We start from the raw sequence: 14,494 nt of genomic DNA, 5'->3' as shown, positions 1-14,494 counted from the left end.
TGTTTTATAGTTTTCTATGTATAGGTCTTTCATTTCTTTAGGTAGATTTATTCCTAAGTATTTCATTCTTTTTGTTGCAATGGTGAATGGAATTGTTTCCTTAATTTCTGTTTCTCATTGTTAGTGTATAGGAATGCAAGGGATTTCTGTGTGTTAATTTTATATCCTGAAACTTTACTATATCCATTGATTAGCTCTATAAATTTTCTGGTGGAGTCTTTAGGTGGAGTCTTTTCTATGTAGATGATCATGTCATCTGCAAACAGTGAGAGTTTTACTTCTTCTTTTCCAGTCTGTATTCTTTTTATTTCTTTTTCTGCTCTGACTGCAGTGACTAAAACTTCCAAAACTATGTTGAATAGTAGTGGTGAGAATGGGCACCCTTGTCTTGTTCCTGACTTTAGGGGAAATGCTTTTAATTTTTCACCATTGAGGATAATGCTTGCTGTGGGGTTATCATATATGGCTTTTATTATGTTAAGGTATGTTCCTTCTATGCCTGCTTTCTGGAGAGTTTTTATCATAAATGGATGTTGAATTTTGTCAAAGGCTTTCTCTGCATCTATTGAGATAATCATATGGCTTTTATCTTTCAACTTACTAATGTGGTGTATCACATTGATTGATTTGTGGATATTAAAGAATCCTTGCATCCCTGGGATAAAGCCCACTTGGTCATGATGTATGATCCTTCTAATATGTTATTCGATTCTGTTTGCTAGAATTTTGTTAGGGATTTTTGCATCCATCTTCATCAGTGATATTGGCCTGTAGTTTTCTTTCGGGGAGGCGTCTTTGTCTGGTTCTGGTATTAGGGTGATGGTGGCCTCATAGAATGAGTTTGGAAGTTTACCTTCCTCTGCAATTTTCTGTAAGAGCTTGAGTAGGATAGGTGTTAGCTCTTCTCTAAATTTTTGGTAGAATTCAGCTGTGAAGCTGTCTGGTTCTGGGTTTTTGTTTGCTAGAATATTTCTGATTACAGTTTTGATTTCTGTGCTTGTGATGGGTCTGTTAAGATTTTCTATTTCTTCCTGGTTCAGTTTCGGAAAGTTATGCTTTTCTAAGAATTTGTCTGTTTCTTCCAAGTTGTCCATTTTATTGGCATATAGCTGCTGATAGTAGTCTCTTACGATCCTTTGTATTTCAGTGTTGTCTGTTGCAATTTCTCCATTTTCATTTCTAATTTTGTTGATTTGATTCTTCTACCTTTTTTTCTTGATGAGGCTTATTTAATTCTTTACTGCCTATCTCCCCTCAGTTAAAAGGAACTCTCCCCACCTTGAGAGCTGGTCTTAGTTTCATTCATTTTCTGTCCTGACACCTCAGACAGTTCCAGACACTGTTGTAGGTACATTTTAAGTGATATTACTTCAGGTAGAATGGAATTGAACTTACAGAGAAGAAACTCAAATGACTAATAAAAAATATTTTAAAAGTTTATTTTCTCTATGAATAAGAAAACAGAATTTTAAAATAACAGGATACCATCATACCCATATATATTGCCAATATTTGCTAAATCTGTTAAAATTCCTCAAATTTGAATGTAATAGAATCACCCAGAGGGCTGTTAGGGTATTGCTGGATATATAACTAAATGCTGTTACTTTTGTGCATATATTGTGAAAAGAATACTACGATCAGGCTAAATAACTTGTCTATCAACCTCTACAAGGTTCCCTTTTATATGTGACTGTGTCTGCTTTAAGCATATTTAAGGTCTATCCTCTTAAGAACTTCAAGTATCAGTTCAATTCAGTTGCTCAGTCGGATTCGACTCTGCACTGACCCCATGGAGTGCAGCATGCTTGCCTTCCCTGTCCTTCACTAATTCCAGGAGTTTGTTCAAACTCATCTTCATTGAGTCAGTGATGTCATCCAACCACCTCATTCTCTGTTGTCCCCTTCTCCTTCTGCCTTCAATCTTTCCCAATATCAGGGTCTTTTCCAGTGATTTGGCTCTTTGCATCAGGTGGCCAAAGTATTGTAGCTTCAGCTTCAGGATCAGTCCTTCCAATGAGTATTCAGGACTGATTTCCTTTAGGATTGAGTGGTATGATCTTCTTGCCATCCAAGGGACTCTCAAGAGTTTTCTCCAACACCACAGTTCAAAAACATCAATTCTTCAGTGCTCAGCTTTCTTTATGGTTCAACTCTCACATTCAAACATGACTACTGGAAAAACCATAACTTTGACTAGATGAACTTTTATCACAAAGCAATGTCTCTGCTTTTTAATACACTGTCTAGGTTTCTCACAGTTTTTCTTCCAAGGAGCAAATGTCTTTTAATGTCATGGCTGCAGTCACCATCTGCAGTGATTCTGGAGCCCCCCAAAACAATGTTTCCATTGTTTACCATCTATTTGCCATGAAGTGATGGGACCAGATGCCATGATCTTTGTTTTTTGAATGCTGAGTTTTAAGACAGTTTTTTTCACTCTCCTCTTTCACTTTCATCAAAAGGCTTTTTAGTTCCTTCCTCTTTGTCTGCCATAAGGGTGTTGTCATCTGCGTATCCAATGTTATTGGTATTTCTCCTGGCAATTTTGATTCTAGCTTGTGCTTCATCCAACCCAGCATTTCACATGATATACTCTGCATATAAGTTAAATAAGCAGGGTGACAATATCCAGCCTTGATGTACTCCTTTCCCATTTGGAACCAGTCTGTTGTTCCATGTCCAGTTCTAAATATTGCTTCTTGACATGCATAAAGCTTTCTCAGGAGACAGATCAGGTGGTCTGGTATTTCCCATCTCTTAAAGAATTTTCCAATTTGTTGTGTTCCATGCAGTCAAACGCTTTAGCATAGTCAATACAGCAGAAGTAGATGTTTTTCTGAAATTCTCTTGCTTTCTCTATGATCCAACGAATGTTGGCAATTTGATGTCTAGTTCCTCTGCCTTTTCTAAAGCCAGCTTGAATGTCTAGAATTTCTCAGATTATGTACTATTGAAGCCTGGCTTGGAGTATTTTGAGCTTTTCTTTGCTAACATGTGAGATGAGTGCAATTGTGTGGTAGTTTAAGCATTCTTTGGCATTGCCTTTCTTTGGGATTGGTATGAAAACTGACCTTTTCCAGTTCTATGGCCACTGCTGAGTTTTTCAAATTTGCTGGCATATTGACTGCAGCACCTTAACAGCATCATCTTTTAGGATTTGAAATAGCTCAACTGGAATTCCATCACCTCCACTAGCTTTGTTCATAGTGATGCTTCCTAAGGCCTACTTGACTTGGCATTCCAGAATGTCTGACTCTAGGTGAGTGATCACACACATCTAGGTCATTAACATATTTTTTGTATAGTTCTTTTGTGTATTCTTGCCACCCCTTTTTAATATCTTCTGCTTCTGTTAGGTCCATACCATTTCTGTCCTTTGTTGTGCCCATTTTTGTATGAAATATTCCCTTGATATCACTAATTTTCTTGAAGAGATCTCTAGTCTTTCCCATTCTATTTTTTCCCTCTACTTCTTTGCATTGATCACTGAGGAAGGCTTTCTTATCTCTCCTTGCTATTCTTTGGAACTCTGCATTCAGATAGGGATGAGTGTATTTTTCCTTTTCTCCTTTGCCTTTAGTTTCTCTTCTTTTCTCAGCTATTTGTAAGGCCTCCTCAGACAACCATTTTGCCTTTTTGCATTTCTTTTTCTTGGGGCTAGTCTTGATCTCTGCTTCCTGTACAATGTCGCGAACCTCCGTCCACAGTTCTTCAAGCCCTCTGTCTATCAGATCTATTCCTTGAATCTATTTGTCATTCCCACTGTATAATCGTAAGGGATTTGATTTAGGTCATACCTGAATGGTCCAGTAGTTTTCCCTACTTTCTTCAATTTAAGTCTGAATTTGGCAATATGGAGTTCATGATGTGAACCACAGGCAGCTCCTGGTCTTTTCTTTTCTTTTCTTTTTTTTTTTTTTTTTTTTTTTGCTGACTGTATACAGCTTTTCTATCTTTGGCTGCAAAGAATGTAATCAATCTGACTTCGTTATTGACCATCTGGTGATGTCCACATGTGGAATCTTCTCTTGTGTTGTTGAAAGAGGGTGTTTGCTATGACCAGTGCATTCTCTTGGTAAAATTTTGTTAACCTTTGCCCTGCTTCATTTTGTACTCCAAAGCCAAACTTGCCTTTTACTCCAGGTATCTCTTGAATTCCTACTTTTGTATTCCAGACCCCTATGATGAAAAGGACATTTTTTTTTTTTTTTTTTTTGGTGTTAATTCTAAAAGGTCTTAAAGGTCATCATAGAACCGTTCAACTTCAGCTTCTTTGACAATAGTGGTTGGGGCATAGACTTGGATTACTGTGATGTTGAATGGCTTGCCTTGGAAACAAACAGAAGTCAATTTCAGGTATACAATACAGTATTATTAACTATCATCATAATTTTGTACATTAAATCACCAGAACTTATTCCTCCTACATAACTGAAATTGTGTACCCTTTAACAAATATCTTCCCATTTCTCCCATCCGTCAGCTCCTGGAAACCACCAGTCTACTTTGCTTTTATGAGTGTGACTCAGATTTCACATATAAGCTTGATCATGCAGTATTTGTCTTTCTGTGTCTGGCTTATTTCACTTGGCATAATGCCCTCCAAGTTCATCCATGGTGTCTCAATCTCAAGATTTTCTTCTTTGTTTTCCTTCCATTATGTATATTTATCTTTATCTATTCATCCATCCAGCGGATAAAAAATTTCAAGTGAGAAGAGAAACAGAGATCACCCTTTTTACTGTTATGAGTTCTTCAGTATTTACTGAAGGAGAGCTTCTGAAGATGTGTTTCGGGTACTAATAGCAACCTCCTTCCCCAGGTAACAATCATGAAGGATGTTTATTTAAAATCAGTTTTACTCTCTCTTAGTCACACCTCACATGTAACTGACATTCAGAGAATAAGCTCTGGGTTCGATCCTAATATTTCTACTTACTCTAACCATAAGAGAAAAAAATTAGTCACGCAGTTTCTAGTGCTTGGTTGGCATTTAATAAATGTTAGTGCCTGTCCTTCTTGTAGGCCTTTGGAAAAGGAAAGGTAGAATGTTTGAGAAATGTTAGCTGTTGGACTTTACTGAGTAAGATTCCATAATTAACATGTTTATCATATTCAGATGAGACCTCTTGCCTTTGTGGTCCCACTGGTTCCCTGCTGGCCTGAGTCTCTGCTGGGACACATTGTGTTTAGTGAATGTTAACAAATGGTAATAAAGACCTTTAAGGAGAGGATTAAATGACAAGCCCTCCTTCACTTTCAAGTGGCTTTTATATGAAGCATGAACACATAGAGCGAACACTTTAAAAGGAATGAATACAAATGAGAATCATCACTGCTTTGCAAGAGGAAAGTTTATTAGGAGATTAACAAAGGGATTTGGGGAACTGCAAGACAGATCAAAGCAGCAGAGAGAACCACAAAACTCCTCATGTGACACCTTCCCAGCCCAAACCTGTCAGACCATCAGGTCACAAGAAATTGGCCTTGAATTAAGAGGATCAGGTGGGCCTGGACAGTATCTTTCCAGACTATGAATTACGGTGGTGACTGGGGTACTATCCAATGGCTGATAGTTGTCAGAGAGCAGGGCTGGTCCATCAACGGTCCTCTGTCTTCACGCAGTCCTCCTGCTGGCCCTGGCTGTCTAGCAGGGCCCAAAGCGGGAGCGTGGGCCGCAGGGGTTGCAGGGATTGGTGATGCAGGACCCAACTGATGACGCGTTGGTCGTAGCGCAGGGATTGCAGGGCAGCCTGGGACACAGAACCATTCGCTCATCAGCATGAGATGGATAATAACAAAAATAAAGGAGGGAGTTCAACCCAAGGAGACAGGGGACAAACAAAAGCCATTTTCTGACTTCTTAGGAAGTCACGTCTTATTCGGATCACTCCTTCTGCAAAGCTTAGAGATGGGGCAGAAAAGAGCAAAGAAGCCTTGAGATGGAACCCAGTTCTATATGTCTGGAGTTGTGGGGAAGGCGCTTCAACCCTCCTTACCTGTGAGACAGATTGATAATATCTATCACACAGATCGGGTTCATGAAAATACTCGGTTAGGTGAAAAGTGCTGGACCCTAGAAGTAGTTGAGTAACCTCCCCTTTTTGATACTCAAATACTCATCCATAAGGTGGTTGCCCTGATCCCCACTCTGCCTGTCTTGGGGGAATCCCAACCAGGATCCATGAAACAATAGGTTTGAAAGTGGGGATTAAATCCAAAAGCACTATTCAAGTACATGTGATGGTGGTTACAGATTTGTTTTCTCTTTTGCTGAAGGTACAAAGCTTTATTTATCCATCAACTTCCAAAAGCTCACCAGTGGGGGAAACAGTCAAGGCTCAAGAGTATCTTTTGGAGCAGAAAATACCTTTAGGCCTGGCAGTGACAGCAGCAAACACCCTCCACTTCACACTGCTACAGTATTAAACTCTAGTCTTTGCAGACATATTGACATATGAAACTTGACCTGGGAAACAAACCCCTGTTTTGTCCTTTGGTAGGACCGTGCATGTACCATGAAGGGGAACCACATGCTCGGTACTCACTTGCAGTCCTCGCTGTCCAGCAGACCCCGGTACGTGTTGATCTCACACTCCAGCCGGGCCCGCACGTCCAGCAGCACCTGGTACTCCTGGTTCTGCCGCTCCAGGTCACTCCTGATCTCCGCCAGCTGTGACTCCACGTTGCCGATCAGGCCCTGCACCTGGGCCAGCTGGCAGCTGTAGCGGGCCTCCGTCTCCGTCAGGGTGTTCTCCAGGGAGTCTCTCTGTCGGGGGAAAGGGGAGGAAGGTCACAGAGCTGTTCCTTCAGGGGCTTCTCCATCGCTTTCAAACAAGTCACAAGCTCCAAGAGCTCAAGAGAGGGTGGCCTGGAGGGCATCCCAGTGTCCCTGAGTCCCCGACCTCACCTCCTCACCAGGAGTCTCATCAATACCCACCAGGTTGTGCTGGGCCTGAAGCTCCACCTCCAGAGCGTTGACCGTGCGTCTCAGCTCGATGATCTCTGCCTGGCAGGACTGCAGCTGCTCTGAGCTGGACACCACTTGCTTGTTCAGCTCCTCAGTCTGAAACACCAAAGGGCAGAAGGCAGGCTCAGACTCCACCTGAAGGGCCCCAGGGAGCTGAGGGTCTTGAGACACCAGGTGCTGAGATGCTCACCTGCCTGATGTACCATTCCTCCACATCCCTGCGGTTGGTCTCCACCAAGGCCTCGTACTGAGCCCTGGTCTCGTTGAGCACGCGGTTGAGGTCCACAGTGGGGGCGGCATCCACCTCCACATTGAGGCGGTCTCCCAGCTGGCTCCTCAGGGTGTTGACTTCCTGATGGAGGAAGGGGAAAGAATGAACTCGTAGAAGGAAATCTATATATAAATTCTCTTTGAGGGAGTCGAATGTGGTGGAAAGATTGCATTAGAATTTAGGACACATATTGACATAAAACTCGATGAAGTTACTTCCTATGAGTCAGGCCTCCTGTCTGAGAGTCTCCACATCTGTATCATGAGGCTGCTTGATTGCTAATGTTTCTTCCCACTCCAAGATTCTACCATTTCTTTTTTACTTCTCCTTTGCTCAGTGATAAACCTGGCATGATAACTAGTTTATAATCATTGCCACTTAAATGCTACTTAAATAGAGAGAAACTAGGCTTAACTGGTCCCATTTACTTCATGTCTTCTTACCATCACACACTGTCCATGAGGGGTTTTGTCCTCTTCATCAAAACATCTAATAATTGAGACATGCATCTGATATCCTAGTATTACATTCAACCATGAGTCTGAATCAACCATTATTTCAGTGCCTTCATTTCTCCTATTTTCCTATCTATCCATCCATCCTTCCATCCATTTATTCTAGCTTGGGTTCTACTATCTAGGTGACACATAAAACAAAGAAGTTTGCTATCTCCTTTCAGTCTCAGTCATTAATGGGAAGACAACCTATTCAGAAGACAACCAATCTTATCAAGAAGTAGAAAGTATTTTAAAGCTCTAGCCCCAAATGAAATAGATTAGCTGACCACACTCTTTTAGGTAAAAAAAGTAAGCTTCCCCAACAACCCACCAAGGGTGTTTTGAGCATCCAGCAAAATGTTCTCAGTTTTAGGATGTCTAGCAAAGACCTAAAAGACCTATGCTATCCTGCTCAGGGAAGTTACAGGACCCTCAATATAAGGATGTCAGGGGCTGGGACTCTCTTACCTGCTCATGGTTGCTCTTGAGGCAGATCAGCTCCTCCTTCAGGGACTCCACCTGGGCCTCCAGGTCAGACTTGCACAAGGTCAGCTCATCCAGGATCCTACGCAGACCATTGATGTCTGACTCCACCAGCTGCCTCAAGCCCAGCTCTGTCTGGTACCTTGCACACACAACCAGCAGTCAAAGGAGGTCAAAGAGGAAGACTTTTTCCTAGGCTTTACTTGGCTCGCCCCTTCTAATTCATTACATTGCGAAATGTTTAGAATTTTTGCAGCCTTTTGAAAGGGAAAAAGACCACTGTGCAGAGTGAAAAGACTTATTTCCTCCCTGAGACCCATAGAGAAGGTATTGGTGGGGCATCCCTGTATAGTTTTTGTTATTGTTTAGTCGCTAAGTCATGTCTGACTCTTTTGCAACCACATGGACTGTAGCCGGCCAGGCTCCTCTGACCTGGGATCTCCCAGGCCAGAATTCTGGAGTGGGGGTGCTATTTCCTTCTCCAGGGGATCTCCCTGACCCAGGGATTATCAAACCTGCGTCTCCTGCATTGCAGGCAGATTCTTTACCGTTGACCCACCAGGGAAACCACTGTATAGTTCAAATCTACCTTTAACTTCATTTGTTCTGATTCCCCATCACAGGCTGCTAACAACTAAGCCCTGTCATCCTCCGTTCCCCAGTGAGTTGGTGACTTCACTAGCCCGCTATGGACCTCCTCACCATTCACCCTGAGAAGCAACCTGGTATCGTGAGAGCAGCACTGGATTAGAAGGAAGTGAGAGTCAGCCCTGCCGTGAGGACAGTGGTAAGCTCTTTAATCTCTCTGAGCCTCGATTTCCTCATTTGTAAAATGGGAACCAAACTGACATGTCAGGGACACAGAGTTTTGAGGACATTAGCCCACTGTGGCCCCCTAGGCCTGGCAAAGCAATAAGGCTATTTTTTCCTACTTCATCTAGCTCCATCCCCGTCCCCCCACCAAAAAAAAAAAAAAAAAAATGTCATCAGTTTGGCCCAAAGATGAAAAAATGATATAGGTAGAATCACATTGCAAACTATGAAGTCTCATAATAATGCAATGGATTCTTATGATTATAGTGGTCATACCTAGAAAAACCAATGGATTCTCTGAAATGAATTTTGCCTCCCATTTGTGTCATTTAACTTTTTCCAATGGGCTGATCATAACTAAGCTGTATTTCTTTCTGGTGTGGAATGCACTTTTAAAGTTAATCCAGACATTAAGTTGAAAAAGGGGGAGAATAGATGGCTTCTTGAGCTCCGTCACACTAAATTTAAAACACAGAATTCTTGCTTCCAGTGAGGAGACTGGCATTTAACCTAACTCATCGAATGCAAGAAACCTCCCACTATGATCACAGACAGCTTCTGCTTGCATGCTTCCAGGACAGAGTTCCTCACTTTGCAACTCGGCCTGTCCATTACTAAATTGATCTGATCGTTAGAGAAATCTTACTTGGTCCTGAAGTCGTCTGCAGCCAGCTTGGCATTGTCGATCTGCACCACCAGCCTGGCATTCTCTGCCTTGTTGGCCAGGATCTGGGCACAGGATTAATTGTGAAATCAGTCGCAGTAAGAATGAATGTCTCCTAACTTAAAATTTAAAAACTGTTTTCTTCCAAACAGACATTCCTTCCAAAAAGCTGTGAGTCTTCTTACATTCTCAGTGTGAGGATAAGGGGAGGATTCATTAATAGAACTGATCATTTCAAAACCAAAACGGTCAAGAGGAAATGTGCCTTTCATCATAAATTCTTCTCTTCTTGGTCTGCCTCTTGTTTCCTGCAGGAACTGAACATACTGGGAACCAAATCTCGAATAGGGTGACCAGTGTTCCTGTTTGCTTAGTGGGAGGTGGGGTGCTAAGCCCAAAAAACCCCCAAGCAAACAAAGACAAATTGGTTATCCTATGCTCACACACCACCATCCCAGCCCTGCTGACCACTCTCCACTCTCCCCTCACATAGCCCTGGACAAAGCTTTTGCACAAAGCTTCTGCCTCTACCTGGCATGCCTGGATGCCCTCACCCACCTAGCAAGACCCCCTGCATAGGCCACATTCCCCCTCCTTCCCCAGTTCTTGCAGGAGTCACTTCTTCCAGGTGCTCCCACAGTAACTGCACCTAGCCAGATACACATCTTATCACCTTACTGTGGTTATTTGTTTCCTATCTCCCCTATTACCCTGTGAGCTCCTGAAGGAAAGAGTCTCCCACTCAGTACTTTATCCCTTGCTCCAGCACTGTGCCTCATTCTCACTAAATGTGCAGAAATCAGTGCACGACCTTCAAATCCCACACCGCCTATCTGACACACTTTGCCAGAACTGCTGAAGGGTGGACAGTCAATTCTGTCAGAGAATCAAGGGCTTGTGCGATCGAATATAAACTCCTCCTCATCCTTCAAACGCTGTTCAGATAGTGCCTCTTCTGAGAAGCCCTCCCTGACCTACACAAGGTATTAAGCCCCACTTCTATACTCACTCTGTACTTATCCCACTTCTACTCCCATATTTTTGGCCCTGAATTCTCACGTGTATGTATGCTTGCTCTGTGTATACTAGGGAGGATTTTGGAGTTGGTGGCTCTTTTACTTTGTTATAGACACACTCTCTTGTTACATCTTTAAATATCATGCAGGAAATTCTAGCCCCAAGAAATAATTCAGGTGCATATTATTATGTTTTAATGCTATGCATGCTGCATGTTTGCATGCTAAAGTCATTTCAGTTGTGTCCAATTCTTTGCAACCCTATGGACTGTAGCCTGCCAGGCTCCTCTGTCCATGGAATTTTCCAGGCAAGAATACTAGAATGGGTTGCCGTTTCTTTCTCCAAGGGATCTTCCCAACCCAGGGATCCAGCCCACGTCTGTTACATCTCCTGCATTGGCAGGCCAGTTCTCTACCACTAGTGTTACCTGGGAAGCCCCTTTTAATGCTAAATCTCTGAAAACAAGACCAGAATACCATAATAGGACTAGAGCATCAGTCAGTCTGGTTTTAAACAAGAAGCAGTGTTAGATTGCTATGACTGACTTTGGTCTAATGCCTTACCCTGTCCCCTGTCTGTACCTCTCCTTCATGGGGCATCCCACATCGATTCTCTAGGACGACATGATGTGTCTTATGTAAGCCAGTGACTTCTATGTCTCTGTCCTTATCATTTTCAACATTAGGTTTAACCATATCTCGGATTCTCTCCCTACAACTTCCTGCTGGAGGCAATGGAGTGCCCACCCCCTCACCTTCTGCTGGAGCTCCTCGATGGTCTGGAAGTAGGACTGGTAGTTGGGGCACACGAGGGGCTCCTGCTGCTGGCTCCGCTCCAGGATGCGGCTCTCCAGCTCCGCATTCTCCCGCTCCAGCTGTCGCACCTTCTCCAGGTAGCTGGCCAGCCGGTCGTTCAGGAACTGCATGGTCTCCTTCTCGTTGCCATTGAAAGAGCCCTCGCAGAACCAGTTGCAGCTGCCCACATTGGCAGGGATGTTGCAGGCCCCGGGCAGGGTGGTGCCACAGCAGCTGGGAGGCACGCAGGGCCTGGAGGAGCAGCTGGAGCGGAAGCTCAGGTTGGGCAGGCAGAAGTTGTAAGACATGGTGCTGGAGGGAGCAGAGTTCTGAAGGTCTGTTTCTAAGCCTGGTTCCTTTCTGTGGTGTAAGTCCTGGTCTTCTCCAGGTCTTTATATTCTGTCAGTGGTGGGTGTGGTAGCCACGCTTAGCGTTACCCCTTTTTTCCCTCTCTACCAATTTTTCCATGTTATTTAGCCACCTCACGCGAGTCCTTTACCTCATAAAATGTTTTACTCGGGCTTCTTGCTAAGTCAGGACTCATCAACAGTCATGCTGGTTGGTTAAGGAAGAGCTTCAAAGTGACCCACCCATATCTTGCAAACAGCAGCGCTTACTCATTGGCTATAGAGTTAGTGATAGCGATGCCCTGTCCTCCAGAGTTGGGGGCACTTCTTCTACACAAGGAAAGGTCAGTGGCTCATCTACCTCATGCTCAGTAAAGACTCTGTGAAAAAAAGCAGACTATTTGGTAGAGAATCCTGGAAGTTGAGATCGGAAAGGATTATGAGGTCATCCTGTCCAAGGTCCTTTTGCCAGGTGGAGGCAATTCTACCCTCTTCCTAGGGGGCTGCAGAAAGCCCCCCAGGCTCCATTTCTGTTATTACTCAGTGTTCACAGAACATTAAGAAAACTAACATCTTGGGATCACCTAGTCTTCAGGAAGATTTTACTCTGTGCTTATACAAAGTATGACATTTGTTGACTTAAAAAATACTCAGAACCTAAAAGTTGAGGGCTATGTTTTATTCAGCAGGAATTTTTAGAATTTCAAGCCTGGGATACACCATCTCAAGTAACTCTGAGAGAAATGCTTTGAGGAGGCGAGGTGGGGAGCCAGATTATACATAAATTTTGCAACAAAGGGCCAGTAGTCTGAATGTCAAAGGTTATTGTTAAAGGAAAACCAGATATCCCAAGTTAAGGAATTTAGTACTTTCCTATGTATGAGAAGATGCAAGAGTCTGGGCTCACTGAAATCATTCCTTTGATATGCATCTCGGCTCTCTGGGGCCAGTATCCTGCAATTTCATATCCTGAGTTTCCTCAGGGCTCATCGAGGGGAATGGCTGCAGTCTGATGGCTAGATGGCAGGTATTTTTTCTTTCCTGAGTTCCTTCAGGGTTCACCAGCTCACCAACGGTGGTGACTGCAATTACTGAAGACTATGACACCCTTTGTTTACTGATATGATAGGGAATATCCATTTCTCATGTTGTTAGAATGGCTTCTGCTTACTGGGAACCCACTGTGCTAAGCACCTTATTTATGCTGTCTCTTTAAGTCCACACATAATACTGCAGGGTTTGCAAATGAGGACACCAAACCTTTGAGAGATTGTTCAAGGTCACAGAACTCTTGCGTGGTGGAGCCAGCATTAAAACCCCCCACTTCTCTGATTTCAATGGCCTTGCTCTCTCCTTCACACTATCTCCCTCTTCCAATCTTCTCACTACTGAGATGTCTGATGCACAGAAGGGTTGAGTGCAATGGGGCTCAACCACTATTAAGCAATATCACCTCCTAAATTACAATTGGCCAAGAATTAAAAGTCTGTTCTCCCTCAAAGAACCAAAGGTCACTTCTATTCTAGTTAAAGAAAGTCTACTAAAAGAAAATGTAATACCCACTAAAAGCTTGGGGGGAAAGGGAGATTTACTGTGTTCGATGTCAAAATGTCTGATCCCAGTTTTCCAAACGATGTGCATGCTATGTGTGTCAAGTCACTTCAGTCGTGCCCTAATCTTTATGACCCTATGGACTATAGCCCACCAGGCTCCTCTGTCCATAGGATTCTTCAAGCAACAATACTGGAGTGGGTTGTCATGCCCTCTTCCAGGGGATCTTCCCGACCTGGGGTCAAACGCAAGTCTCTTACATCTGCATTGGTAGGTGGGTTCTTTACCACTAGCGCCACCTGGGAAGCCCTTTCCAAAGGACGTGACTCTAAAAAAAGTCATCACATTAAGTTACATGCTTTCTTTTTTTTCAGTTGAGAATTATGTTTTATCCAGTGAACTTCCTAAGGGGTTAAGCCCAGAAGACAGCCTCTCAGAGAGCTCTGAGAGACTGCCTCAAATGGGTAAGGGAGGATCCAGGATGTATGGGAGTTTTGCAATAAAAACCAGGTAGTCAGAATATCAAAGGATAACTGTTAATTAAAGAAAACCAAATATCTCAAGTGAATGAATTTAGCACTTTTCTAAGTATGGGAAGATGTAAGAGTCTGGGCACAGTGAAATCATTCCTTTGATATGCACCTCAGCTCTCTGAAGAATTGATGCTTTTGAACTGTGCTACTGGAGATGACTCTTGAGAGCTCCTTGGACAGTAAGGGGATCAAACCAGTCAATTCTAATGGAAATCAACCCTGAATACTCATTAGAAGGACTGATGCTGAAGCTGAAGTTCCAACATTTTGGCCACCTGATTCAAAGAACCAATTCACTGGAAAAGACTCGGATGCTAGGAAAGACTGAGGGCAGGAGGAGAAGGGGGTGACAGAGAATGAGATGATTGGATGGCATCATCAACTGAATGGGCATGAGTTTGCTCAAACTCTGGGAGATAGTGAAGGACAGGCAAGCCTGCCATGCTACAGTCCATGGAGTCACAAAGAGTCAGACACAACAGAGAGTAACTGAACAACATTTGGGGACAGCATCCTGTTTTTCTCCATCCTGAATCCTCTCAGGGGCTGGC

At 43.2% G+C, this 14,494-nt stretch overlaps 1 protein-coding gene across 1 annotated transcript; it reads right to left on the bottom strand.

Moving 5' to 3' along the window:
* Window positions 1-5,650: 5,650 nt before the first annotated feature.
* Window positions 5,651-11,820, bottom strand: LOC136149054 (keratin, type I microfibrillar 48 kDa, component 8C-1-like). The gene is made up of 7 exons (XM_065908923.1): window positions 11,473-11,820; window positions 9,684-9,766; window positions 8,210-8,366; window positions 7,164-7,325; window positions 6,944-7,069; window positions 6,552-6,772; window positions 5,651-5,756 (listed from the first exon to the last, which is right to left on the bottom strand). Exons 1-7 carry the CDS (start codon window positions 11,818-11,820, stop codon window positions 5,651-5,653), a joined length of 1,203 nt encoding a protein of 400 aa, XP_065764995.1.
* Window positions 11,821-14,494: the final 2,674 nt, after the last annotated feature.

Source organism: Muntiacus reevesi, chromosome 18 (genome assembly GCF_963930625.1).
Source record: "Muntiacus reevesi chromosome 18, mMunRee1.1, whole genome shotgun sequence".
Taxonomy (NCBI): domain Eukaryota; kingdom Metazoa; phylum Chordata; class Mammalia; order Artiodactyla; family Cervidae; genus Muntiacus; species Muntiacus reevesi.
The sequence above is the reverse complement of the archived record's forward strand: the minus strand, read 5'-3'. Positions and strand labels throughout refer to the sequence as shown.